A 27,748-nucleotide genomic window follows, 5' to 3' on the forward strand; every position below is an offset into this window, starting at 1 on the left:
TATGTGGTATTCAAAATAAATACTGTTTTACTGCCTTAATATAATTTTTGAAGCATGGATATACAGTATAGCATTAGCACCTTCCACCTATAGTACCTATAATACCTATAATTATGTTTAATCTCCTGTGACAACCCGGTTGGCCTCTGTGTTTTTCCATTGATAATATATAATCTTGCATGTGATTATGAAAAATGGGCATTATTTTGTATTCTATTTTACACTTTGCGTTACACTGAATGACATTTTATAGGGTAGGCTACATCCATATGAACTAGAGTGGTGCCCGTGATGGCCTACTTGGAACGATGCAAGTTAGAAATGAATGCCCCACCCAGTTATTATGTCTGTGTCCAAGGTTTGTCGGTGGGGCGAACTGTTTTCGAGTTACGTGGATTACAGACGTACACACATACGTACAGAGACTTGGTGTATTTATAGTTAGATGTGGTTAGTAGGCCAGTGCCCAACAGGCACCACTCTAGTACAATATAATTATTGGATTATTCTCAAAAATAAATATTATGACATACCGTAGGTGACTTTTTAGGGTGTTTTAATTGCTGTTTTACTTTCCTAATATAAACAATGAAATGGTTACCCGGTAGGCTACCTATATTACTGTAGGCTAGGATTGTAACTTCTCTGTTGTAGCTATGGCTTCAAATTTCATGAACATGATGGGAGTGGGGTCAGAGCGCAACAAGTGGCAGACTGAAATTAAATGACATGTCGAAGATGTTTCACGTTCTACAAAAAGTTTTAGATGGTTATTTCTTATGCTGATTATGCCATGTCATGCCATTCATTATTGTGTAGGGGCTGTAGGCTATTGAATGTTGTCTTCAACACGACACTATAGTTTGGCGCCATCCTCTGGTAAGAACCTGTTAATGTTTAGCCCATAGACAAAAAAATTGCCATACGTTACCACGACAACAGAACACAAACTCACGACAGAGACAATAGTTACAACGTGTTTGACCAATATAGGCTAATAACAATACTGCAACTCTAATTCTGCAGATAGCACAGTGCAACGTTTTACTCAAGGTAGGTGTATTTATTTTTAATATTTCGGAAATTAACTAAAAATAAATAATAGGCTGATAAGTCGTAGCCTACACATGCTTTGCTTACTTTACTGCTGTTTTTGGCTATCATAAACGTCACAGCAGCCTAAAATTGTACTCCTGAGCAAAACAATATATAGCTACTAGTTACTACTAGTTAGTTAAAATGCCAGTTTACATCCTACAGGCTCTCATAAATGATAGGCTCTATCCTGTGCCATTACCTGAGGCAATCCTACTACAGCTTGCTTATAGGTCAAATTTGAGAAGCTCATTAGCGTCCAACACTAACTTTTAATGGGTCTACTACTCTATCCTACAGAGATGTTGCCACCATTGTCAGCAGCGTCACCTTTCAGTGAGTCTTATGGTATTTAAAATCATGCTAGATAATATCACTAAGGATCAGTGTGGTTTCAAATAATGTGTATGGTCTTTATATTCTTATTTGACAGATGCAGCCGAGATGCAGTCAGGTAGCCTGGTTGCTTCAAATACAGGCCTTGTTATTGAATCACCTAAAACAGGTAGGGTGAACCAATGGAGTTAGAGAGAGAGAGACGGAGAGACAGACAGACAGACTTTTGTTTCACTTCCTTAATTCCATCGTGTGTGTGTGTGTGTGTGTGTGTGTGTGTGTGTGTGTGTGTGTGTGTGTGTGTGTGTGTGTGACTGTGTGTGACTGTGTGTGTGTGTGTGTGTGTGTGTGTGTGTGTGTGTGTGTGTGTGTGTGTGTGTGTGCGTGTAGACTCGAGAATGATAAAGATAAGACAGAGCCCCTTCAAAGTGCCAGAGGACAACAGCATTTTTCTGCTCAGGATGAAGGAAAAGGAGAATAAAAAAGAGGTGTGCACCGTGAACGCATGCATGTGTGTGTGTGTGTGTGTGTGTGTGTGTGTGTGTGTGTGTGTGTGTGTGTGTGTGTGTGTGTGTGTGTGTGAGAGAGAGAGAGAAATTACATACTCCAAAACATTGTCATTATCATTATCTTCACATGGCAGCCATTTAGCTCTTATGTCATATTCAGGCATTGAATATAATTGAAAATGGTCAATTGGATGACAGTTGTGGGCAGACCTCTGTGAACATGAGATGTTCACATGCTGTACGAGTGCCGCCTACAGTATTCCCTCCTATGTGTTCCAGGAGATGCGACAGTACCTGGCTCTGCCTGTCCATGAGAGACAGACCTTCACTGGACGTACGAAGACAAAGCAGAGAGAACTGATGGAACAGTTGGACGAAGAGGAGGGAGAGAAGTAAGGGCTGGACTTCATGTCATGTCTGAGATACATTTTTGGAAATATCTATGGGAATAATGAATGGAGGGAATTTGTGGGGAACCACAAAATGGCCACTAATGTCAACTGTGTCCGGCCATAAATGAATACTTCACAGTGTTTTGTTAAATTGGGATGTAAATAAATGTACTAATGTAGACAACAGAATTGTATATTACGACTTCAGACTATGCTCCTGTCATCACAATATGATTTCATTGAAAGACAATGAAGGATAAATATTGAATTTACATCGCCAATGTAGAGAGAAGATGGACAAATTGGACTGTATGAAGGAAAAGGCCGTCCGACCTCACAGCTTACCTGGCAAGCAGGCCTTGAAGATGGCCATGATTAAACAAGGTGTGTTGGTGCAGAGGTCTACAAATAATCAAACTATATGTACGGCCATATTAAAAGCCTTCCAAGACTTAAATTGGAAAGTAACTAACTTAACTCTGATGTGAATTCTCCTCAGAAAATATAGAGAAAGAGAGCATACAGGACTTTATCACCAAAAAACGGGAGAAGTTTCTGCAGGAGGTAAGTAAGAGTCTCCAAGATCTTCAAAATTCTGTATGTCAAATCAATGTATATAAATGAAATGTAATTATGTATCTGGATAACTGATATATCTTGATAAGAAAGTATGCATTCTGCGCACCAGCAGTCATTGTTTGTTTTTTACTAGCTTAATTATTGGTGGCTCTGTGGTTAGCAGTAGCACTGTTGAATCACAGCAAGAAAGTCTTGAAATGGACCCCAACTGGGGCCTTTCTGTGTGGAATTTGCATGTTCTCCCTGCTATGTTTACACAGTTTCTTCCTGCACCAAAAATACGTGCACATTAGAGACATTCTCCTGCCAGCGACCTTGACCGAGGTACTGACCTTAAAGCTGGAACTAAACTGGTCTCTGCTCAGTGACTGCGCACTGCTCCTAAATTTCTCCACAGGGATCAATAAAGTATTGCCTGGTCAAAATCATCATGGCTGAATCCTTTTGTTATTTTCTTAAAGGAGGTAAATTGGTTTTTTTTATTAACAGAAAATCTATCTACGTTGACGGGTTTAACCACTTGGCCATACATGCTGAGTGTAAAAATAAAAGGAACAACTTATCTATCAATGAATGAAATAGGCTACACTGACCAGGTAGATGAAAGCAATTGTCCTGTGTTGATCTTTAGCTAATAAATGCACTCTGTCGGGCATCATTAGTGAAAGAATAAAATGTAGAATATAAAATTCTACATATTCTTTTGATAAAATCATGATCCTCATACAATATTCTGAATATTATATGAATGGAAACCAGGACTGGTATACAAATCCATCCGAGAGCAGTTGCACCCTCTGCACCCCCTAGCTTCACCCACTGCTTAGTATGACATCTAATCCTACTGTCCTCACCTCAGTTTCTCTGCTTTCCTACCATCTTTCAGTACTCGCTGTTGGTGAAGCGATCAGAGATGAAAAAACTGGAGGATGCCACTGTGGCAGAAGAAAGGAGGCTGAAACGTGCTGAACAGCAACTTGAGCACGATGCCCTATTGTTTGAGGAGTTTCTCAAGGAGAACAACAAGAACTCTGTGGAGGCCGTAAAAACGTAAGCTGGATTCTTACATAATACTGTATCAGTCCTGTATTGACATAGATTAATGCTGCTAATGCTTCAGGTCCTACCCAGCCTGGGTAGGAGGGTTCGAACCAGGGACTGATGCATAAGCGCCACATTCTTTCCTGTTGAGCTGGATCACACAGTGATTTAGTAACACAGACCAGGCTTTCCTCCGTGGTGGAAAGCCTGGTGCGTGAGGTTATCCAGGAGTCTAAAGTTGCACTAGTAGCCACACCTGGAATCTGTTTGGCAAGCTCACGTGCGACCCATTATCCAAAACTATGATTGGCTATCTGCCCAGTCAGACGTGGGACTTTGTTTGAACTGGTTGACAAGATAAATAAGAACAAAAAAATAGTATATGTCACAATAATGGTACTGTGATATTTATATGATCTAATATACATATCAAGGTTCTTGAGGATGCAAAATAGTGGATTGTTGGTTATTATAAGCTGCTTCAACAAAATCAGAAAACTAGAATATGTTCTGTGTGCACTGACCTAAAATACATTTGGTAAAATAAATTAGGAAGCTTAACCCTAAACTAATGTTAACTGCAACATAATGTGAAAAGTAGTCCTAGCATGTAAATTACTATCTCATTAATAGGTAGAGGCTTCTTATCATATTGTGTATGCTGAATGTCCTAAACTTGTAGGGAAACGTAAGCACTTGTCTGGGTACAAAATCTGTTGTGCTGAATTTGCCTTTGTACAGTGCTGAGCAGGAGACCCAAACCAAACTGCAGAGGATCGCTGAGATCAAAAGATTGACAGCTGAAATGGTGACCATTAAAAGGTGTGAGATGTTGTCATACTACATTGTGATGTCACAAAGTGTGTGTGTCCTGTATTATTGTTGCATAGGCCTAATAAGTGAAAATATAAAAGTAAAAACCTCAACCGCAATACACTTACTGTAACTGCTTCTGGTGAACAGATTGCTCACCTTGCACTGTTGCCTCCACCTTCAGTGTGAGGCAACCATGCCATGCATGATGGTGCTATACAGTATAGGCACCATTAACCAGTTATGTTAGTTCGTGTGGGGAAAAGTGCCACGTACCACACTCGGGTGAATGGACTTTAAATTATTTTGCATTGATCAAAATCTGACCATGCAGTGAGATCTCCAAGAATGAGGAAATCATGAAGGACTACAGCATGTACAAAGACTTCCTGTTCAAGCTGTCCCCTCCGGAGTGGCAAGAAGCCCAGAGGGCCATCCTCGCTGCTAAGGCCCTGTTCTCTGACAAAGATGCTCATGACGAGGAGAAAGATCACCATGCTGAGATCAAGCCAGGCCACAGGCGTGGTATGTTCTTTATGTAATTCATCACAGCCAAGTGGATCATCAAATGATAATAAACATGGATTGTTATGATGAGTAACATACAATAGAATTGTTTGTGGTCATAATTATGATCAGAATAACAACACACACAAATATACACACTCAGGTGTGACCAGCATGGGTCGAGAGTTGCCACCAATAAGAGAATGCAGATCATCTTCTGGACATAGCACCAAGTCCTCAGCCAACAGCCGCACACCGTAAGGAATTATACTTCTCATTGGAGATTTTTAACCACATGACTTGCTATACTGTATAGCAAAAAGAACCACAAAAGGGGTTCCTGTCCCGAATGGGTTAAAAGGACGTCTCTACTTTTGGGCATGTCATTAAAGGCAAAAGAAAAGTAAAAAGTATTTTTGGACATGGCTAACAATTTTTGGGCAAGGCTAAATTTATTATAAATCATTTTAAAAACACATGGAAAAGATTCCAGACCTACCGTAATGATCACTATAGAGCTACAACCGTTAACTGTGTTTTAATGTCGTTTCAGGACCCCCTTTTCAAAACTGGACAGCGACAGCCCAGAATATGAGGTCAGTCAGTAATATAATTCACACGGGTAGCATCAGCTTTGAGTGTTTGTGTGTGTACAGTTTCTTCATACCTGCTGTGTTTGTGGTGGTGATGTGACGCCCTCTGCAGGATGAGCCACAGCTGTACTTCTCAGAGCCCCAGCAGCTGCTGGACCTGTTGACAGAGCTGGAGGAGCAGAACCTCTCTCTGATTCAAAACTCCACGGAGACAGAGGAGGCACTGGAGGAGCTGCGGCATGCACTGGAGAACAGCAAGAGGAAGACGTAAGGCTGGGGCTCAACGGTCATTTAAGGCAGTGGTTCGCAAACTTTTTCATGTCAAGGACATTCAACTAGACCTGCGGACCCCCATTTGAAAAGATATGGCAATATTTTTACGGCTCTAGCAATGATTCTCAATCCATTTAATTTCAAGGACCCTCTGTTTGACACGCATTAGACTACGGACCCCAATTTAATGGCATTTCTATCTCTGGGACCCCCAATTTATATTGCAAAATCAATGTTAATTTAACTGTGAAACCAAACAGACCTGTTAGGGTCCATTTGTACACTCTCAGAGTTAAAGACCCATGAGGGTCCATTTGGTTCCAAACTATCATTTAGCTGGGGACTCCCTGGAACTCCCTCAAGGACCCCTGGACCGGACCCCACTTTGGGAACCACTGATTTAAGGCAGTGCTTCTCAGACCTTTTTATGTCAAGGACCCCCAAATTAATGTGGGGCCGCAGACCCCCATTATGGAAATGTTTTCTCCCAGGGACCCCATACAAGTTTTGTTTTGTTAAACGTTTTCCCAAAAATATAAAGTGATTTGAAAGATCTTTTAGAAAATATCGGTTCTTAAAGCTTTTAGTTAAAGTGGTTAAACTGACTTTGATTAACTCAATTTGCTGGCTTGTATATGCTACACGTTTACCACTTAAGCCCTATACTATACTTGTTCAAAAACAACAGATCTACAAGATCACTATACGTCACATTGTGAGCTTGTAGATCTCCTTTTGCTATTGAAAGTATGAAATTATTGAATGGTTTCACATTGGTACAGTTGGGAGTGTTTGTGAGTGCCACTCCAAGGAACAGCAATGTCCATGTTCACCTATGTGTGTCTGTGTTGGTTAATGAGCACCAGTATGACTATGAGTACCAGTAGGGGTGCTGTTGTGCCGGACTTAAAAGAAGAGCTCTACTCCTTTCTTTCTCTTCGGTCCATCTTCATCAGTGGTTGTTTTTCTCATTCCCCTAGGGAACGAGATGCAGCACAGCTGTCATCTCAGATTGAGACCATGACCGAGACTATCGCCAGAGAGAAGAAGAGAGCTGCTGAGCTGGATTTGAAGGTCCGCCTCTTCAGCTTTGGCAAAGTCAAGACCGAGGACCAGGTAACGATGCATTCTGTCCCCATTTGAAATGAACAGAGTTCACATACATTTTAGAAGGTCCCTCTCTTCAAAATATATAAAAAATAAAGATTCTCACTTCCTTCCCATTTTCTGTTCATTGTCCACTCTTCATCAGGACAGCATGTTGGATGCACTTGGCCGCAAAGTGGAGGAAGTGTACCGCAGCTGCGTGGGTGACAAGAAGGCCAACCTCAGCACCGTGCAGATGCTGGCTCACATCGAGAACCGTGTGTCCACTCTGCTGGAGAACATCGAGAGCATCCCTGCAGACACTCTAGAGAAAGTGGAGAAGATCAAGGAGAAGGAGAGGAGGATGAGGTATACAATGGTGCCCAATGCCCATCTGGCCAATGCTGGAATGTTGACCAATTCCAAGACATGTGATCTTCTAGGTCCTCTGTACTGGAATACACAGGTTAAATAATAGCTAGCTCCTCCAAAACGGCCAGGATTTTTTAACATGTATGCACCAAAACCCCTTTCTCCTGCTTCTACTGCAGGCAGAGAGAGGAGAAGCAGCTGCAGCAGAAACAGAAACAGGAGGAGAGACTAAAGAAGTCTCTGGAGAGAGCTCAAGCGGTTGTCAAGAAAAAGGTAGGAGTTTCTCGTAATAAATAACAAATACTGTAAGAGACACTAAATTCTGATTGTCATCATATACAGGAAATAATCGAGCAGTATTTACTCTAGAAGATATACTGTAGTGTAGTCACTAACATTACAATCTGGGAAACCATCTGCAAAACAAATGGAATAGAGTGCCATGACTACTAACATTATAAAGTAAAAAAAAGAAAAAATCTACCTTTTCATTTCAGAGTGGAAGAAAGCTGATGCCCAGATCTAAGCCTGTTGCCCGTAAGGTCAAACTCAACAATGTTAAGGACATCTCAGACCAAGAGGAGATCAATGCCTACTTCTTCACCTAAAATGATGTCCCATTTGATGTCCCAGCAAGCACGGTCAGGACCTGGACGAATTGGTGACGTCACGATTGGGGCCAAATCAAGTCAAACCAAGACTAATCAGATCTGTCCCAGAATATCACCCGATTTCAACCAACATAAATCTGCCCACTAAAACGGACGTCCCTGGATGAAATGAATCAGTCCGATTGTGGCCAGATCAACTTGAGTCATATCATAACTAGTCCGATCTGTCCGAAATTAAGCTATATTATTTAAACTGGTGAAGACGTCCTGGAAATGACGTAAAGATCATCCCCATATGGGCTGTGATCTGGCCTAGTCCTGAACGTCACCAGTCACCGGAGGACGTCATCATGACGTCATTTGGCTTGCAAAATGTTTAGATTTGTGATTGTCTAGGCACCATAAGATAAAGGTAGACTGGAACAATCTAACAAGGAAATGTGAATTACTATTTCAAAGGGACAAACATTTGTTTAACATACAATATGTCAAATGATATATTTTACACAGATTAGTCCAATATGAATTACTGGCATGCTATGTAAATGTATTTTTTACTTCTTCTTTCATAGAATTGTATTATTTACCATACTTTAATGTATTAATCACTTAAACCACCGCAACCATATTATGGGGAAAATAAAAGATCTTACTGCGACATGCAAGTTTGGAGATTGGCTATTTTCAGCTAAGATATTTCATGTAGAGTGAAAACAGAAAGGTCACCACTCACCAGTAGAGCCATTCCTCACAACGTATGGGGTTTAAAGTGGTTAAACCTATTGAAAAGGGCTCATCATTGACCCACTGTAAAGTAGTTTACAATATAAACCAATACATGCAAGGTAAATACAAGTATTATAAAGACAAAGTGAGCCACTCTAAACAAAATATTCATGATTGTGCTTCGATCCTTTATTTCATCTCTGCATTTGGCTTTGCCATTCTGTAAACCCAAAGCTAATAAATAACACAGATTAAATCAATCACAAAACCCATTACAGATATAAACAAGGGGGAAGGACCAGCATGTTTTCAACATGTAAATGCTATTGATAGAAAAATAAATCTAACAAATGTTAAAAAATAAAATAAACAAATAAAGCAATTGACCCAACTTAAGTTATGAACACAGCATTAGGTGTCTATAAAGGCATTATGGACCAGAGCATAGACAGCCAACGGTTAGGATGAGTGGCAATGTGGCACCATACAACAAGCACCAGTGCTGTTAACACCGACTGACAAAACAGACATGAGAGCCTCTTGTGCAATTAGGCATCAAGCAAATTTGACATAGGAGTGTTAGCAGTTACATCATGTGTGGAATAAACCATAGAAACAAGAGTTAAAAGAGACAAATACCTTCTACAGTTCATGATTCTACTTTTCTCAAGGTGCATTGGCTGAAGGGATGAATCAATTATTGTCCCTACACTACATTTCTCATGTATCCAAAAAGCATTAAAAAATCCTGATCCTGAAAGATTAATCAATGTTTCGTTTTTTTTTCTGGAATAAAAGATCTCACAAATGTTGGTTGGTGTTAACCTATGTCCTGTGAGTGGACAGCATCCTCTTGTGAGTATGTGTGAGGTCACTCTGGTGAGCTCTCTTCAAATACCCTCGGGCCCCTGTGTGCTCACTCCAGATCCTGCAGGTTGATGGTGCTTCCTGTGAACTGAGAGTTATCAGAGCCATTGTCGTCCTCAGCCATGACCGATGGTTCCTTGGGTGAGACAACAGAGTTACGTTTTTTTTACTCAAAGACAGGCATTTATGGAACTCGTAGTACCTCATAGAATGTTAAAGGGGACCAAAACAAAGTTTCATTCCTTGGGTGACTCAGTTTGAGGGTGTTACCAAATGAGGAAAGAAGATTTTACTTTATAATATTGGTTTTGCATTTTACTCGTAGCATCCTAGTTAGTATAGTACACAAGGAATCATCTCACTTGTAAAATGTTGACGGGCAGGTCAACAGTAAGCTGAGAGTGGGAGCTCGATGGTTGCGAGCTCAGCTGGAAGGCCAGTTCCCCGTCGCTGGCTGGGTCATCCTGTGTGCACATGCAGATTAACCAAGTTTTAGTTGCTTGAGTGGTACTCCTTTTAAGCACAGGGGTTTCATGCCTCTTCATGCCTTTTCATGCCATGAAACCCACCAAGTGCACGGATGTCAGACAGCAATACAAAATACATAATTCACTGTAACATGTAACAAAAATGTAACATTTCACCTCAACAATTATAAAATAAACATGAGGACCCCAGTTCTCATAATCAAGTTCACACTTCCATGATGCAGTTCCCTTCCATTTAACAGTTAGTGTTACATTTGAACACAATGAGCCCCGGGATTCCTTCAAAATAGGAGCTCTGGGGTGCCGGGAAGACATGGCCGCTTTTACTTTGTAAACCACCCCCCCCTTCTGTTCCGGAAAAAAAACAGAGATTTTTTTGCTTGCTTACCTTTCTCTCGTTTCAATATTTTCGCTCAGAGTACAGGCTGTTGCCATCGGGCCGTCGTCTGGGTGCCCCCGTTGTCAAAAACAACAGATATAAGCACTCTTTTGTCCCTGCCTCGATTCGTGCAGTCAACGCTGCCAGTAACATGTAATGTGGTGATGATATGCTGAAACAAGCACTTTATGCCCGCACTTTATATCCACTTCATATCCTTTATATCCTTCTGATGTAGCCTCTCTTATTTTTTATCCTTGATTCTATACCTGCACTAGATGCGCCCAGACCTCTGTTTATGCTATGGTGTCTCATGTCTGTTGTTGTCCTGTATTGTTTGTATGTTTAAACCACTACTTTTGCTGTAACCTTATCACGTTCACAGGATCTCACCTGTAGCAGTTGGATCTGAACATACTGGGCGCCGGTGACGGGGTCCCTCAGAGTCAGCCCCCCATTGGCCGCTGTGGCACCTTCACCATATCGAGCACCAGGGGCAACCAATGATGCAGAGGCAGTTGAGGCCTTCCCACCTTTATTTTTTCTCTGGCTCAATCCTAAATTCCCTTAGAAGATAACAAAAAAAGAAGAGTTATTATATTTCATTATATATGTATTATATAACTATATTAAATTGAGGCCAATTTTTATTTTGTGCTCACTGCTAGTTCATGTACTTGCATTCATCTTATACATACATACGTACGTGCGTGTGTGTGTGTGTGTGTGTATTACCTGAAGTGGCAGCTGGACCCCTTTGTTTTTTCTTCTTAGCCAGTTGTATGGCTCTGTAGTCAGTTCTGGCTGACCCTCCACTCTCCTATGAAACACACAGAAGATTCAATTAGAACAAAGTCTATGGATCACAAAACCACAGTAGAACAGTCAATATACCCCACGTGGCTCACCAGGAAGCTGCTTGGTGATACCGCATTGAGCTCTGGGTCTTTCTGTGGACTGAAGCTGCTGTTACTACTGTGACCAGGGAAGACAAATTGTGTGAGGACCTTCCCTCCATCCTGAGGGCCAAGCACCTCCACACAGCCCAGCAGGGGCCCTGTTCCACCCTGACTTCCCACCTCCACCACCTTGGAGGTTGAAGACAGCAGCTCGGCGACAGGGGCCACAGCCAAGGAGACTGTGGGCTCCACACTCAGTGCACTCGATGAGCTAAGAGGGTGTGCGAGTGTGTGGTCAACGGATGAGACATTGCCTTGCATGCTGAGGGCCGCAAGGGTCCCCAGAGCCTCTGGGGTTACCGCTTGCACATCGTCGAGGTTGAGGGTGCCCTGCGGGGGGAGAACGTCTCCCACCGTCCCCTCTAGTCCATGGTGGGAGCTTATGTCTGTGCTGGCAGCTAGAATCAGCGGGTCCACGACTTTGGCCAGAGTAGCACTTGCACCAGTGCTCAGTGTGGTTCCCACTGAGGACGGATCAATGGTGAGAATCCCTGAGTTGACCAGGGAAAGGTCCATTGCAAAGGCGCCTGCTGTACTGGTCCCACCCACAGGTACCCCCACTCCAATACCCGAAGTGGGGGCAGGACCCCCAGGCACACTGGAGAAAAGGGAGTTGAGGTCCAAGTTTGTCAGCTGATCACTTCCGGTGATGCCTGGGCCTGCAACAGTCGTTGGAGTGGAGCTAATGAGCTCACTGCTGGGGGTCAGGGAGGGTGTGGTTTCCATCTGGCTGAGAACATCTGGAACAAAACACACATTATATTATGCAATATAAAAAAGGCAAGCCAAGGCTATGCATTGTGTGTGTGTGTGTGTTACTACTAACCAGCACTGAGGTGGTGATGTTTGAGCATGTGACTCTTAAGGCTACTGCGTGAGGAGAAGTGTTTGGAGCAATTTGCCACAGGGCACCGGGTCCGCAGGGAGCTGGCATCCAATTTATGCTTCTTGGAGTGGATATACAGGCTGCTGCGTGCTGAGAACTTAGCATTACAACCTATAGCACACAAAAGAAAACGCAAAGACATGGAAGACATCATGCGACCAATTACCAATTATTTTGCAAGCGACATCATTGTACTACGGAGTATACAATAAGGTATAGAACTGCAACCGATATACTGCAGCAAGATACTAACAATATGTTTGAAAAGGCAGATCGTGGATCACAATCCGTTCACAATATAATAGTCATATCACAGAGCCTATTGCCAATGTTCTTCACCAACCACCAGATCGCTGCACAGAACAAAAATCATGTTGCATGATTTACTTCTATCGCCCCGACTGTTTTGTTGACAAATGTTTGTTACACAATTGATCATCTCGTCATGGTCATATTAACATGGGTGGTTGAGGAGTGCTTTGTATGTGTGCTGGGCACTAATGTGCGCAGAGGCATGCAGGACGTCATGCTTCACTTCTGCGTTTCATGCCTCAACGAAAAACCTTTTTCTACATCTGTAAATATGTAGTAAGTATGTACCAACACTGATATGGTCCCTTCAAGTAAAAAAAACTATTAAATAAGGAGGTACCACCACTATTTTAGAATTGATTGACGTTAACAAAAATGCATATGTCAAAAGGATAAAACGCATAAAAGATTTATTTCCATTGTGGTCCTTGAGTGCAAATGTGTGTGCAATGTTCCTAAGAGGGTCCCGACTCCTGACCCCTAGATTTAGTTCTTCATGCATATGTACCGACCTTCTGCATGGCACTGGAAGGGTTTGGTGCCCAGGTGGGTGATACTGTGTCCTTTAAGGTGCTCTGCCCGGGTAAATGACTTGCCACAGCCCTCCTCTGGACACATGAAGCGACGGTCATCGTCATGCTTCCTGATACATGAGGGGAAGGGAGTCATGGTCAGTAAGGACCTCTACACCAACATAATCACCAACACCAATCACCAATACACCAACATAATCACACTTAACACTCAAAAAAGGCAATTGTGAAAACTACGGTGAAATCTAGAAATGTTACTACAAATCTTGTGTAGAGACAGCCTCACCGCTTGTGTCGGAGCAACTTTGACATGCTTGTGAATGTCCAGCCACAGCCTTCAGAGTCACAGACAAACGGCCTCTCGCCTGGAATTTCACAATAATCAAAAATCCGAAATTCACAATACAAGCAGAAAGACATGACACCAATCAAATGAATTACTTGCGTTATGCAAGTCAGTGAATGTGATGTCTTTTAAACTCCACTGGCAAAGCTTTCAGACATGTCTGAAGGCCGATGCACACCGATAGTGTCAGGTGTTCAAGAGAATATCATAATCAAAATATAAAAAGAGTGATCCTGCACACTGTCTGGAACTACTATATAAACAAATACAATTTTGGTCTTTAGACCTTCATTAGGACAAAATCTCTTTCTACTTAAAGCTTTCAGATAGCCACGCCTTACAAACTTTCATACCACTAATCTGAGTTTAGGCCCAACAATTTAAATTGTAACTATGGCCTACCTGTGTGACTTCTCATGTGGATTTTGAGGCGGCATGCCTTGTCGTACAGCTTGTCACAGCCTGGATAGCTGCAGGTGAAGTGGCCCGTCTCCTTGAAGTGCATGCGGTTGTGTGAGAAGAGAGCGCTGAAGGTGATGAATGTCTTCTCGCAGCCTGAAGGTCGACAGAACAATCATAGAAAGATCAACAGGAACAGACACTGAGACACATTAACATGCAACAGGTAGCGTAAATGTAGTATGTACCCCATAATATGCTTCATTTTTGAAGATTTAAGTGATGATCTCAGCCCTAGTCAGTGTATCACATGACTATATGTACTGCAAGCATGTACTGTTGTGTTCTTTTACCTGGGAATTCACACTTGTATGGCCTCTGGGGCTCAAAGTGCATTCTCTGGTGATTGTTAAGTCGCGTCACACTGCGAAATCGCTCATTGCAGATCTCACAGACAAAGGCGTTCTCCTGGTCGTGGACCTTGCCGTGGGCCTTCAGGTTGTAGACGGTGGTGAAGCTCCGACCGCAGCCCTCAAACTGGCACCCGTGGGGCCGTTGCTTGTCGTGGGACTGGAGGTGGCGCTTCAGCTTGTAGCAGGTGGCAAAAGCCCAGCCGCAGCCTTCGACTGTGCACTGGTAGGGGCGAGGGTCCTCTGCGTGGTTGAGCAGGTGAACTTTCAACTTTTGACGAGTGTCAAAGGTGCACGAACAGTCTGGCTCAGGGCACCCAAAGGAAACCACGGTATCTTTCTTGGACCGGATTAAATGTGCAGACTTAAAGTTGTCCTTGCGACATGCAGCTGTGGTTTTGACACATGGGGTAACCAGGTCACCCTCCATTATGGCACACAGGGATCCAGCCTCTTGCTTGACAATGGGGGAGTTGTCTAAGGAGGTACCCAGATCTGAAAGCGAACAATCGTCTACCAAGGCCAACTCTGTGTCACTTATAGATAACCCGAGACGGGGCTCTTCATGCTGGCTAGTCACTGCCAAGGTACTGATTTTCCCTATCGACTTGGTACCACTATCATAGTTGAGAAGGACAATGTCCTCGTGATCTTTCATACCTAGATGCTCCTTCAAGCTGATCATGTCGTCATCTTTCTGGACGTAACCCTCTGGGGGCGCAGCAAGAGTTAATATCCCGTTTTCAATGGTCACTACAATGCTTTGGTTATTTATCATGATAGTCCCAGAGAAGGTTTCACTGGTGGACGCCATGTCCGTATTGGCATTCTCGCGGAGCATCGCTGTGTCGACTATGAAGTTGTTCGTGTCCATGGCTTCTCCGATGTCCACAGATTCCACGGTGCCTGCGTTTGCCGACATCAACAAGGCACGGCTGCTATCTTTGTTGTGGGAATGCGATGACTTTCCTTCATCGTGTTGAGTGCAAATCTGACCGCAAATCTTCACTCCATATTCGTTTGTCAAAACAACGTTCCCCACAGTCTCGTTATAAATATTTTTGGCATTCGACGGAACTGCAGCCTCGCCCTCGCAGTTGTCGTTTAATAGGCCACAGTCGGAGACATGTTTCCTCAAGGCCTTGTCCTCAACAACACAGTTCAAGTTTTCACGATTAGACTGGATCTGGATCATAACATTATTGTTGTCCGCCTCCATTGAACGACCACCACACCAGCCACCTCTGGAAGAAGAAGACTCCGGCCTGCTCTTACCTTTCATCGTATGCCCGTCGTCGCCGGGTAATACATCCAGTTGGTCTTTGCTCATTCCACCGACAGTGCCATTCTCTTGAACGACGTTGAAAACAACATACAATCCCTGGGTGTTTTTGTTCTGCGAGGCAGCGGTGGTGGTGTTGTTGACGGCGCTCCCAGGAGGGGCCGCCGCTCCGCCGTTCGAGTTGTTGTGGCTCTGCAGGGAGGCGCCGCCGTCGTCTTGCTCACGCTGCTGCTGCCGTAAACCCGCAGTTGGACGTTCCTCGTCTTCTTCCCCTTCGAAGAAAGAAGTGAACGCCATTTGCAATGTGTTGTCGTCCTCGATTTCCACGCCGTATTTGCTCGCGGTTCTCAAGAACTCCTGCGGAGGCAACTGCACGTTGTTCAGCTCCGTTTCCTTCAACGAGCTCACGTTACGGAATCCATGTCCAACAACAACAACACCGCTTTGGGCTTCGCTGCTGTGCACGTTGACTTTGCCGCGGCTCGACAAACAAGTCCGGTGGCTGCCATTTTCTGCCAGTAGGCGAAACGGAGATGTCCTGGGCCTATTGTTGTTGTTGTCGTTTTCCCAAAGTCCGTCTGCTTCGTTTTCGTTAGAAATTCGAGAATGTGCCCCTGTCGTTGTTGTAAGCGCGGACGAACCTGTTCCGTGTGGGGCGCCATGTTGAGAGTGAATGTTTTGGGCATCAGAAAGCCCCTGGATTTCCATCTTGGTATCCCTGTAGCAGCAGCAGCACATAAAAGGCCCGCCCTACATACACACGTTACATTTGGAAGGAGCTCCATCCCTTTAGGCCACTACACAGTTTACTTCAAGCCACAGCTTCAGTTCCCTTCAGAAAACCACGGACTGGATTTATGTATAGTGGATGTGGGAACTTGGAAGGGTGTTTTTTATTTATTTTTATTTTTGTATGTTCGGACCTTGTTGGCATACATTACATACATACAATACTCAATCTAAAATGCGTACCGTATTTATAAATTAAACTGCAACATGCGTGGAAGAACCAATAAGCTCCTTTCAACCGATTACTGTTTCAAGACGAAGACTCACTGAAACTTTTCACAATGTAGCGTTGTTGCACTTATTTCTGTAAACCGCCGAGTGGCGCTTTAGGTCAATAAATATTACAGCCTCTATTCTATTGCATTATTTTAAACTAGTAAAAGTTGCTATATTGTAACTCTGGAAACAAGGATGTGTGCATATCATGTGATGTGAAATTTGCATTTCAAGTATAATAAATAATACACTATTTGTATATAGTTATTATATATATCAACGTAGAAAAGTCAACTTTTTCATGCTAACACCAACTAACTCAATAAATCCTCAATTGTATAGAGATGAGTCCACAATATTTAACTTTATTTAATTCCTAAGTAAAAGCTAAAAACAATGATAAACGTACAAATGTGTTCTGCCCAACACAAACATACACAAAAGATAACATTTCTTTTACAGTATCGGAGAGGAACAAAATTGAATAGAAGACTGTTCACAAAATAGGAAATAGTAGCCTAGTGGATATATTTACTGACAAATGTCAGCTAACAGATCTACTGTACACAGTACACTGTATAGAAAGCTTGACATGCTTCATACAAAAATAGCCAATGTGTGATATGACTTGATCTGGTGTATAAACCATTACACACATGCATGCACCATTTCTTTAACACTGTGTGTAATATAAATCTATCCTACTACTCATAGGCTTATCTTGTCTTTTATATATTTTGGAATGGCAGTTCCTTCATACAGTATGTCCCACACGCCGTAAAGAACAGTAGATAATATGACAACTTGTTTTCTTTGAAAACAAACACCCCTCCACAGTACACAAGTAAAAATGTTTAGGAATGTTGAAGTCATATTCATAATAGTAGCCTATATTTAGTACAAGATGTACAATCATTGGCAGCACTGACATCAGCCAACATGGCATGCAAAATAACATACATTTCCTTGCATTGTGTAATCATATAAAAATATAATCCCCCCCCCCCCCCCCCCCCCCAACACTCACTTTTGGGATGACAGAAATAAGGCCACAAGTCCATATCCTTTCTGTTTACCATAATGAAGACCTTTCACAATATAGTCCTTGTCCTAATTTAAGTTCCAATGGTATATTATTCTTCCAATTTTCATTCTCGTGCCTATTCTTTTAATATAATTAGACCTACTTGTATTGTTATTTCTTTACAGTTTTAAATGTACAGCAATGTCTATCTTTTACTAGAATGATAAAATTATCTTTACTATCATAGGATTAAATTATATACTGTATCTGGCATGCAAAACAGAGCTAATAATGGGATACTATCAGGGCATATCCCTTATGTACTCCATGTAACAAAGCCATTGTTTTGCTGAAATACATTTATAGCATACTAAAACTGGATTAGTACAGGAAGAGCCAGTTTTTGTATACCTGCAATTGCTATCAAAGGGCAGCTCAATTGCACTGTTGAGAGCAAGACAAAAAGAGAAAGGGAGAGGGGGAGAGAGAGAGAGAGAGTGAGTGAGAGAGAGAGAGAGAGAGAGAGAGAGAGAGAGAAATTAAGGGAGAGACCTAACCTGTCAGATTTGAGGTTCCTACTTCAACAAACCATGCTTCAATCATTCTGCAAAGACTCAACAAAAAATATGAAAATAAAGAGGGGAAAGTGTGGCTAAAGACAATGCATGCACTGCAAATAAACATGTCATGATGGCTTTTGAGTCCAGGCAGACATAAAATGGGAGGAGGAAAACTATATACATTTTGCAAAAGAAAGCAGCACTCCTTCCAAACAGGTTGACTGGCAGGGGACCATCCCCCCCAGTGTAATTTAAACCTATGCTATCTCCCTCTCTTCCTGTCTCTGGATTGCATCTCTTGAAAATTGTAGAAACATGAGGGCAACGGTACCCACACAGTAAACGTGTGGGTTTTAAAGTTAAAAAGTAACAATGTTTTTCGGTTTTTTTTTACTGTGCAAGCACTTTGCTACATTTGAAGTGAGTTTCTGTCGAGCTTGTGAGGAGTGCAGTAGCAAGCTCTTGTTCATACTAAACAGGTACATGGCTGCTCAAGAGATGTTGAGAAGGAGGCGTGTTGGCCACTATTATTGACACACATTTATAAGCCAGAGTTGTGAAAGTGAGAGTTTTAACAGTAGAAAATGGGAGGTGAGTTCAAAAGAATGGCAGTATACTGAGAGGCAGTTATGTTCACCACTTTTACTGGGTGCTCCTGATGCCATTAAATTGTACTGTGACTGTAGGAAATGGAGTTGCCTGAGCCAGGGATATTTCAGTCTGTGCTCAATCCCAAGCCAATTTCATGGCCATATATTTCTTAAAACACATATTATACTCTCTGGTGATACAAGGCTACACTTCATGTTCAAGTGGGATTATTGATGACATATTGAAACCACACCACTATGTGAAAATCTATCAGAATTTCATTTTTCAACTACAACAATATTATATAGTATACATTGTAATGAAAAAAATAAAGTACAATGCATTTCATCTCCAAAACTGTATACAGAGTGGGCTGTTGAGAGCATTTCATTTCTGCCTGCCTTTCATTTCAAGTCCCTTTCATTATCGTCGTCATGCCGAGACTCCAAAATGCCTTGAGATGTTATCAGAGGGTTTCCCTGTTGTCATTTTGAATTGCTATAAACCTGGCCGCCCAGCAACTCAAGTGTTTATTATACTGTACTGTACATGACAAACTCAAATCACTGTGCATAAGAGCATTGTCATGGAAACCAAAGTGGGCTGGATTGTTGTAGCATTATACAGACTCATCTTCCAGTCCCAGAGCACACAACAAGTCAGAAATGGATGTATGTATGTATGATGCATGTCATGAATTTGCTGCAGGAGAAAAGAGGCAGAGTACGCCATCACTCTCCTGGTACCTTATTGCCACTTGTTGCTCGTTCAAACAGAAACTTTCAAGTTTGTTTCTGTCTTAAAAGTAACATGAGAAGTGCTCATCTTTAATAGTACAACATTCAGAGAGCTCCCCTTGTTAAATCACACTCCAGACAGCTACGCAGTAATGTGTTCAGAAGCCCAGCTCCAGACTAGAGTCATTATGATTAGAAGAAGATGCTTTCAGTGAATATTCCTTTGGGACGACCTCAGCCTTAAACCCTCTGAAACTGCAGGGAGGTGTTCCTCTGTCCCAAACAGGCTTATTAGCAACACTACCCAGTACAATACAACTCCCTAACACTGTCACACACACAGGTGTGTACGCACGCACGCACGCACGCACGCACGCACGCACGCCAATCTAATCTCGGTCCAATCTCTAACTCATCACTTCTCCGGCCACCACTCTCCATTCTAGGCATGCGTGTTGCATCCCTTGGAGGTCAGAGTGGTGGTTGTGGAGGCTGTGGTTGAGGAGTCAGAGGTGGCAGACAGGGCAGGTCGGGGTTCAATGCCCCGGGTCTTCATGAAGGACAGCAGCTGGTCAGGAATTTCGGCCAGGACGTCCTTAACCAGTCGTGCCATGCTAAGGACTTGGTTCCCTGACCGATCAATGTAGTCCCGGAATGGAACAAACTGAACAAGAAGGGAAGTCAGTACACAATGGAATCAATGGAAAAATATAATAGTTTTCAATTGTTTAATTAATGGTAACGAAAACTCTCAAGACAACGTACTGTGACTAAAATGTTGAAAAATATATTCTCTACTACTTCCTATTACACCCAGGAGACAAAGCAATCATGCTCTCTTCACATTCACCTGCAATGCCAATACTGATATTGATAATGTTAAAGTGGAGAACTGTCTCATATAGTGGTTGGAGGTGGTCTTCCTACTCTTCCATTGAGACATTTTAACCATGTCGAGTAGGAGTCAGGACACCTACTACAGTACTGTTTGACAATGTCAGTAAAGTTATTTGAAGCGGACTGCACACCAAATTGGACACTAATCTTTATTGTAGTTCAGAGATATTTGCAATTCTACATAGGCACTGGACAATGGACATAAAACTTACCAATTGTACATGTAGCTTTAACGTAAAAATCTATTTTGCTCCAGTCGTCGAGGAACAATTTGTCTATTTAAGCTTTCAAAAGTATCTACTCCATTTCCCTCGACAAAGGCACTGCACTTTGAAACTGTAGATCCTGTTTCAGTACACAATGTGAATAACCTTGTATACACTATGAATGTAATTGTGCTTTTCTCAAAAAGAGGAAGGAAGAGGGCAGATGGGGATGAATAATACAGTGTCACAAGAGTACAGAACATACCGTACGGCGTACGTGGACATAGTTAGAAGTAAAGTTCCTTTGAATTGAATTGAAGTATATTTTTCTCTTTCAGTGAAAACATCTCTTATACAAACTACTTGGCATTAGCCTTCTCAGGTACATCTGTGTCATGGCATTTGAAAAATAAATGCCAATATAACGTACCTGGACAATGTCCCTCTCAGCAAAGCGACCCCGGGAGGACACCCTGACTTCATCCCCATCCAGCTCCTCCATAGCTACAGAGACAGAATACATAAAGAATAACCTTGCACCTATAGTTATGTTCGTGAATACCAATTTGAAATTGACGACAACAAAACAACCCAGATGTGTAGACCTATTATTTAATCAAGCAGAATGAAGAAGAATTTAACAGCCCTGCCCATAAGTAGGATGAATGAAGACACAGCTGCAGGTAAAGCCATGCAACAGGCCTCTGGTACTCCTCGGGGAGTGGTTCAGATCAATGTTCAGAGCAAGGCTGCTCAGCTGTAGAAAGTTAAGTCTAAGCTCCTTGACAATAATTTCACAAGGTGGTCATTTTGCTCTAACTTCGTACTCAGCTGGACCATACTTGGGGGTGGTGGGGCTTCCCACTTCCCATATACGAAGTAAGAGCAACATGGACAGGAGTAGAGTAAAGAAATGGCAAGAGAGGAGAGGAATTTATTTTAGTTGAATGGAAGTTATGGAACAGTGGGAAAGTATGCTTTAGCTCAGGGTCTGGGGTAAGCAAGCTGCAGTGTAACAGGGCAAAGGATGAAAAGTAAAGGAAGAGGGTGGATAGAGGGTGTGAATATAGTACAGAACATTATACCTGCATGGAGTTAGAAATAAGAACATGTAATGAGATATGTGCGCTTGTTTCTGTGTGTGGGTGTGTGGGCGTGCGTGTATGGGGACTGGGGAGGGATGAGGGGTGCAGGTGTTGTGAGTAAACCCTGTCATGTGGAGGAAGTCCCTGGGGATATGAGGCCTGATACACAACCTCCTGCTGCTCTGAATTTCATGCATGCCAAATAAGTCTGTTTGTGTGTGCATTCAGTACACAGTCCTATAGCACAAACTCCGCTGCATGTAAATATGCATTACCATACAACAAACACACTCAAACACACACTCCCATAAACCCATGGAAGGATAAACATACTCACGTACAGATTAAAATGTTTAACCTCAGCATGCACAATTCGCAAAAAATAGCAGATCTACCATCTAGAAGCTCACAACTCGCGATGCATTGTGAGCTTGTAGATTGGATATTTTTGGCAAAGGCATTTGGTGTAGACTGAAGAAAGTGGTCAAAGTACAGCTGTAACTCAGGTCTCCTTTGCTAAAAGTTTAAGGGGTTTAAGTGGTTAATGAAGTCATAAGGTGATTAACAGAAGAATCCACAATGCAAAGTTAAAAACAATACATCACAATAGGAAACAAGTAAAATAAAATATTGACAAACATAACAATTAACAAGGTTTAAAACGGGACAGAGAGTCAGCAATCCTTATCTCCTTCGGCAATGCGTGCCAGAGTGTTGGGGCTCTGAAAGTAAATTTACGTTCACCTTTTGCTTTATTTTGACAATTAGGAACATTCGGCAGCCTTTTGCCCCAGGATCGGAGGCATATGGGTCGAGTAAATCCAAAATATAGGAGGGTGCAAGGCCAGATATGGCCTTGTACAATGTACTCTCTCTCTCTCTCTGATTTCATAAATACTCTTGAATAGACTAGTTTGAGGGTTGTTTGATTTATACTGTATATGCTATCCAACAAATTGCAGATTAGGCCACCTTGTCTCCTCTCTCCTTCATCCTAAACATATTGTGTAATGTCTCTCTCTCTCTCTCTCTCTCTCTCACATGCACGCACGCACGCACGCACGCACACACGCACGCACGCACAGCTGAAGTCACCGAGGGGAGCAGAGTTCTGAGGAGAGATTTCAGCACCATGGACAGCACCATGCCCATATGGTCAGTTGATTGAAAGGTACAGTATGTGCCTGTTCACATTTTCTGTCAGTGAAGTGATTACATCTGTGGTCTGATTAGCGAAGTGCTGAAAGCTGTCATCTGATCACCCTAGGAATAGAAAACTGCCAGTCTCTTCTCGGTAAGTCCAACTTTCATGGTTTAAGTTAGACTAGGTGGGCCCAGGCCGTAGCGTAACGGTCTGGGCACCGGACTGGTGATCCAGTCGCGGTGTGCCGCGGGTTCGACTCCCGAACCCGACACGGCCTTTACCGCATGTCATCCCCCCATCTCTCTCCCGTTTCCTGTCAGCCTACTATCTGTCCCTTAAAAAATCAATAAAAGGCGCAAAAAATATCTTAAAAAAAAAAAGAAAAAAAAAAAGTTAGACTAGGTGAAACTGTGGCAGGACTGACTCTTCTTTTTGGTTGTTTTAGTTGCGTAACACTTTACTTAAAGCTCGGGTCTATAATGCATTAAAATTACATTTATAATGCATTACAATGCGTGTTTATAATCACGTATGACAACTTTATAACAACGTTTATAACATATTATTAATGCTGGTCATTATACATTATAAGCTCAGTAGAACAGCACATTATAAGTTAGTTATAAAGTTTTTATAAAATGTATATATTATAAAATTATCTCTCCTATAAAATAATTGTTATTTTGATCAACATTTGCCTGTTATCTCTCCATTATAACTTAGTTAGTTATATAATTTTGTTTTAATTATTTAACCTTTATTTAACCAGTAAAACACATTGAGACTGAGTCTCTTTTACAAGTGGGAACTGGCCAAGAGGCAGAAATAAAATTACACTTCAATAACATCATACATGTCAAATTACAGAACAGCCAATTAATATATCCATGATACACCTAAAATTTGCTATAAAATGTATACAACAATCTCCAAAGTGACACTTTAACAGGGTGCAACATTGTGCACAGAGCAAATACACAATGTACAATATAAACAGAAATAATAAATATGTAGGCCTATACAAAGGCTATATTACACATCCGAACATGTGCAGATGTTGGACTATGCATCGGAGATGATCCTTTTGAACTTCTTAATGGATCTTTAAAGGCCAATATAATATTATAAAAATCACACCCGTGTGACGCTAATATAGTTGTTGATTAGGTGATGCAATGGTGATGTAAAACAAACGGTGCCAATACAAACATTACATTCTCTTTATTGTTAATGGCATTTAATGTTTGTGTTAGGGACAAGATGACGTAAATGTTCCCTTCATTGTCAATGGCGTTTTTAAAACAAACATTGAACTAAAAACAAACATTAAAGCTGTATATAAGGAGGGGATATAGCGCACCTCAAAAAGTAAAGTGTCTTAGTTATAAGCTGTATAAACATTTATAAAAAGTGCTATGATGCATTATAAGTGAATTATAAGGTATTATAAATGTGGTTATAATGCATTATAAAACCAACCTGGAAGTAAAGTATTACCTGATTTATACTGTGAGTCGGAGAGAGAGAGGAACACAGAGAGGGAGGGAGAGGCAGAGGCAAAGAGAGGGAGAGAGAGAGAGAGAGAGAGAGAGAGAGAGAGAGAGAGCCTATTTCACCCACACAATAACCTGCATGGCTAACCGAAACCTGAACACGCTGTCAGCACAATAATCCCGGCAACGCGAGCACATAACAGTGTGTGTGTGTGTGTGTGTGTGTGTGTGTGTGTGTGTGTGTGTGTGTGTGTGAAAAGTTTCAGGAACACTGTTCATCTAATACAGTTGATTTCAACCTTTTTCATGTCATTTCAGGTCCACCGTGGACTATTATTTGATGAGATTTAGCCTCTCTCGTTCAGAAGAATATTTTGTTATCTTTGGATAAGATTTTGTTGATACGAGGAGACGTTAATCAAAATAACAATTATTCTACATTCTCTTAATTGTGTAGACTTCTTGTAAATTAAGTATTGCAGATGTTTAACAATAATTTAACTCTTGAGAGCATAATAATGAAACCATTCATTTTACACTCTCAAGAGTTAAATATCTACTGTATACTCTATAGATATAGTTGGTTACCAAATCGCCAGCATTTAGCCACCATGACCGCCAAGGACCATGGGTGGTTCCCGGACCACTGGCTGAGAACCATTGATCAAATACAAATATACGCATGTCACGCTGTCGCGTGCACGCACACACACCGCCCATGGTGCATCCTGAGGCATTCACCCCTGACCTATAGTCTACCTCTGAGTACAATGTAATAGGTCCCAAGGAGGGCGCTCATCTTCTTTCGCTTGAATAATTTCCCACTTTCCCTTGCCCCTTGTGTGTTTAATTCAAATCATTTAGCCAATTAAGTAGTGGAAAAGCACCCCTGCATTCCAAATGGCACTTGGCTGTTTGACACATGCAAAGAGAGCCTGGTCTTTGGCTATGTATAGCTGCTACATAATCAGCTCGCACAGGTCAAAATGTCATGCTGGGCGGATGGGGAGATGGATGTTCTCCTATCATATCCTATACACGGTTACACCACTTTCCGGATCCATTTTCGTGGGTCGCAACTCGCGAGTTTTCGTTTGCAAAATTGGTCATGAATCATTATTAATTATTCAAGAGGAGATTTTACACAAATTCACACATTTTCATGAGTTAGAAACTAATTCAAACTTTTGTCTAAAATAATTTCATGAATAAAATACAAATAATGAAAAAGGAAAAAGAAAACAAATGTTTAAGAAGTAGTGTAAGCTCGCAACACGGCACAAAGCGGCATGTGGTGAGGGTATAACCAGAAGGCTCGTCTTGAATTACGCCCTCATTTCCCCCTCATTTCTTTCCACCGACCTTTAATTAAATTAAATTACATGGCCTTAGGCTTAGTTATTACTGTATCAGTGTGACCACTGCAATTGCAATTAAGAGTAAGCTTTAGGGTCTGACCTGCGACATGGCCTTAGGCTGCTGAGATATCTTTTAAATTAAATTAAATTATATTAAATTAAATTAAATTGTTATTCTTGTATTTGTTACCAAACTACCAAACTAACTAGTTCGGGTCATGAGCTAAAAAGTATGGGAACCACTGCCACCTGTTCAAGGCGTGAATGTTGCTACGTTATTGCGTCTTGCGGTTCTGTAGAAGGTATGGCTACGGAATGGGCCGGCATTGCTGTACTGCCATTAAACCGTGTTAAGGATATCTGAATAAGGTATTATTTAGAACTCTTAGTTATTACTGTATCAGTGTGACCTGCGACATGGCCTTAAGCTGCTGAGATACTTTTTTAATTCAATTCAATTCAATTCAATTCAATTCAATTCAATTCAATTCAATTCAATTCAATTCAATTCAATTCAATTCAATTCAATTCAATTCAATTCAATTCAATTCAATTCAATTCAATTCAATTCAATTCAATTCAATTCAATTCAATTCAATTCAATTCAATTCAATTAAATTAAATTAAATTAAATTAAATTAAATTAAATTAAATTAAATTAAATTAAATTAAATTAAATTAAATTAAATTAAATTAAATTAAATTAAATTAAATTAAATTAAATTAAATTAAATTAAATTAAATTAAATTAAATTAAATTAAATTAAATTAAATTAAATTAAATTAAATTAAATTAAATTAAATTAAATTAAATTAAATTAAATTAAATTAAATTAAATTAAATTAAATTAAATTAAATTAAATTAAATTAAATTAAATTAAATTAAATTAAATCAGAACAGATGGTTTAGGTATATACTGTACATAGTATGTAATGGCCTATATATGAGCTGAGGTTCAGAGTCGAGACAGAAATCATTTGAGGGTTGGTTTGTACCTATGTTACTCTATCATCAATCATTCATGTTTTAAGATATATGGTTTCGTTTGTCTTATTTGTTGTGCTGACAGATTTCAGTGACAGTCGGCAGCGGGAGTAGAAAGACAGATCTGTATGAAATGGGCTTCATGCAAGGAGAGTCTTATAAATGGTTGATGTATTGCTATGGACCTGATGACATAGCTCTCATAGTTCAAAGTGTCATGCTGGTGAGGTGAAGGATGTTCTCCTATCCTATCCTCATTATTAGGACTAAAGTAGCCTACTTCTTTGAAAAATGAAATTGGATCTAGCCATTGATTTTTATATAGACCATTAAATCTTCAGAATAGGTGCTAGTGGTTCACTAAAGGTCTAAATTGTAATGGGTGAAAAGTACAAATTAATGCAGTACAATGCACGCACGCACGCAGACACGCCACACACACACACGTCACACGTCACACACACACACGTCACACGTCACACACACACACACACACACACACACACACACACACACACACACACACACACACACACACACACACACACACACACACACACACACACACACACACACACACACACACACACACACACACACACACACACACACACACACACCCCCCTTGTTGACATTCAGTGTTGATAATTGTGCCTTAGTCTGTATCCTAAGATAATGAGGTGACTCTTGTATAGAACCAATCAACCCCTCCATTGAAGAAGATATATTTGGAAAGACCTACATCTAGAGGACTGTACCTTCCAAATTCTTTCCATTATTACTGGGCAGCAAATATCTCTATATTGGGTGATAGCATTTTCTGTGAAACAATGGAATTCACTTTACTTCACAATCTCCCCAATCTCTT

The 27,748-nt window shown here is 41.3% G+C and overlaps 3 protein-coding genes across 3 annotated transcripts in view; 1 reads left to right on the forward strand and 2 right to left on the reverse strand.

Moving 5' to 3' along the window:
* Positions 1-1,829: 1,829 nt before the first annotated feature.
* cfap100 (cilia and flagella associated protein 100) lies at positions 1,830-8,415 on the forward strand (the record flags this gene model as incomplete). The annotated part of the gene is made up of 14 exons (XM_083771168.1): positions 1,830-1,919; positions 2,220-2,332; positions 2,619-2,716; positions 2,832-2,896; positions 3,798-3,961; positions 4,694-4,774; positions 5,100-5,290; positions 5,436-5,529; positions 5,826-5,868; positions 5,978-6,132; positions 7,119-7,254; positions 7,391-7,593; positions 7,776-7,869; positions 8,094-8,415. The coding sequence occupies 14 exons, from the start codon at positions 1,830-1,832 to the stop codon at positions 8,202-8,204; spliced, it is 1,638 nt and encodes a 545-aa protein (XP_083627294.1). The 3' UTR covers positions 8,205-8,415.
* A 685-nt stretch (positions 8,416-9,100) lies between these two features.
* Positions 9,101-16,921, reverse strand: LOC310863579 (zinc finger protein ZXDC). Its single transcript, XM_083772025.1, has 10 exons — positions 14,456-16,921; positions 14,106-14,258; positions 13,644-13,722; positions 13,337-13,467; positions 12,453-12,623; positions 11,576-12,366; positions 11,403-11,487; positions 11,061-11,233; positions 10,163-10,264; positions 9,101-9,936 (listed from the first exon to the last, which is right to left on the reverse strand). The coding sequence occupies exons 1-10, from the start codon at positions 16,530-16,532 to the stop codon at positions 9,850-9,852; spliced, it is 3,849 nt and encodes a 1,282-aa protein (XP_083628151.1). The 5' UTR covers positions 16,533-16,921; the 3' UTR covers positions 9,101-9,849.
* A 3,232-nt stretch (positions 16,922-20,153) lies between these two features.
* The window catches only part of LOC310863045 (copine-9-like), a gene marked incomplete at both ends in the record, with an annotated part of 102,030 nt that continues 94,435 nt past the window's right edge, over positions 20,154-27,748 (reverse strand). The window contains 2 exons of the mRNA XM_083771169.1: positions 20,154-20,375; positions 21,245-21,318. Coding sequence (XP_083627295.1) covers positions 20,154-20,375; positions 21,245-21,318 — 296 coding nt within the window. The remainder of the gene's footprint in view (positions 20,376-21,244; positions 21,319-27,748) is intronic.

This window comes from Protomyctophum parallelum (genome assembly GCF_964188405.1).
Source record: "Protomyctophum parallelum genome assembly, chromosome: 8".
In the NCBI taxonomy this organism is placed as follows: Eukaryota; Metazoa; Chordata; class Actinopteri; order Myctophiformes; family Myctophidae; genus Protomyctophum; species Protomyctophum parallelum.

Excerpts from the sequence above, each read along its gene's own strand:
- LOC310863579 (XM_083772025.1), bottom strand. The coding sequence starts at position 16,532 with ATGTGCTGCTGCTGCTACAGGGATACCAAGATGGAAATCCAGGGGCTT. Across the intron at positions 12,367-12,452 it reads ACATCACCACCTCAGTGCTG|ATGTTCTCAGCCAGATGGAA; the intron begins GTTAGTAGTAAC and ends GTTTTGTTCCAG. Across the intron at positions 11,488-11,575 it reads TATCACCAAGCAGCTTCCTG|GAGAGTGGAGGGTCAGCCAG; the intron begins GTGAGCCACGTG and ends TGTGTTTCATAG.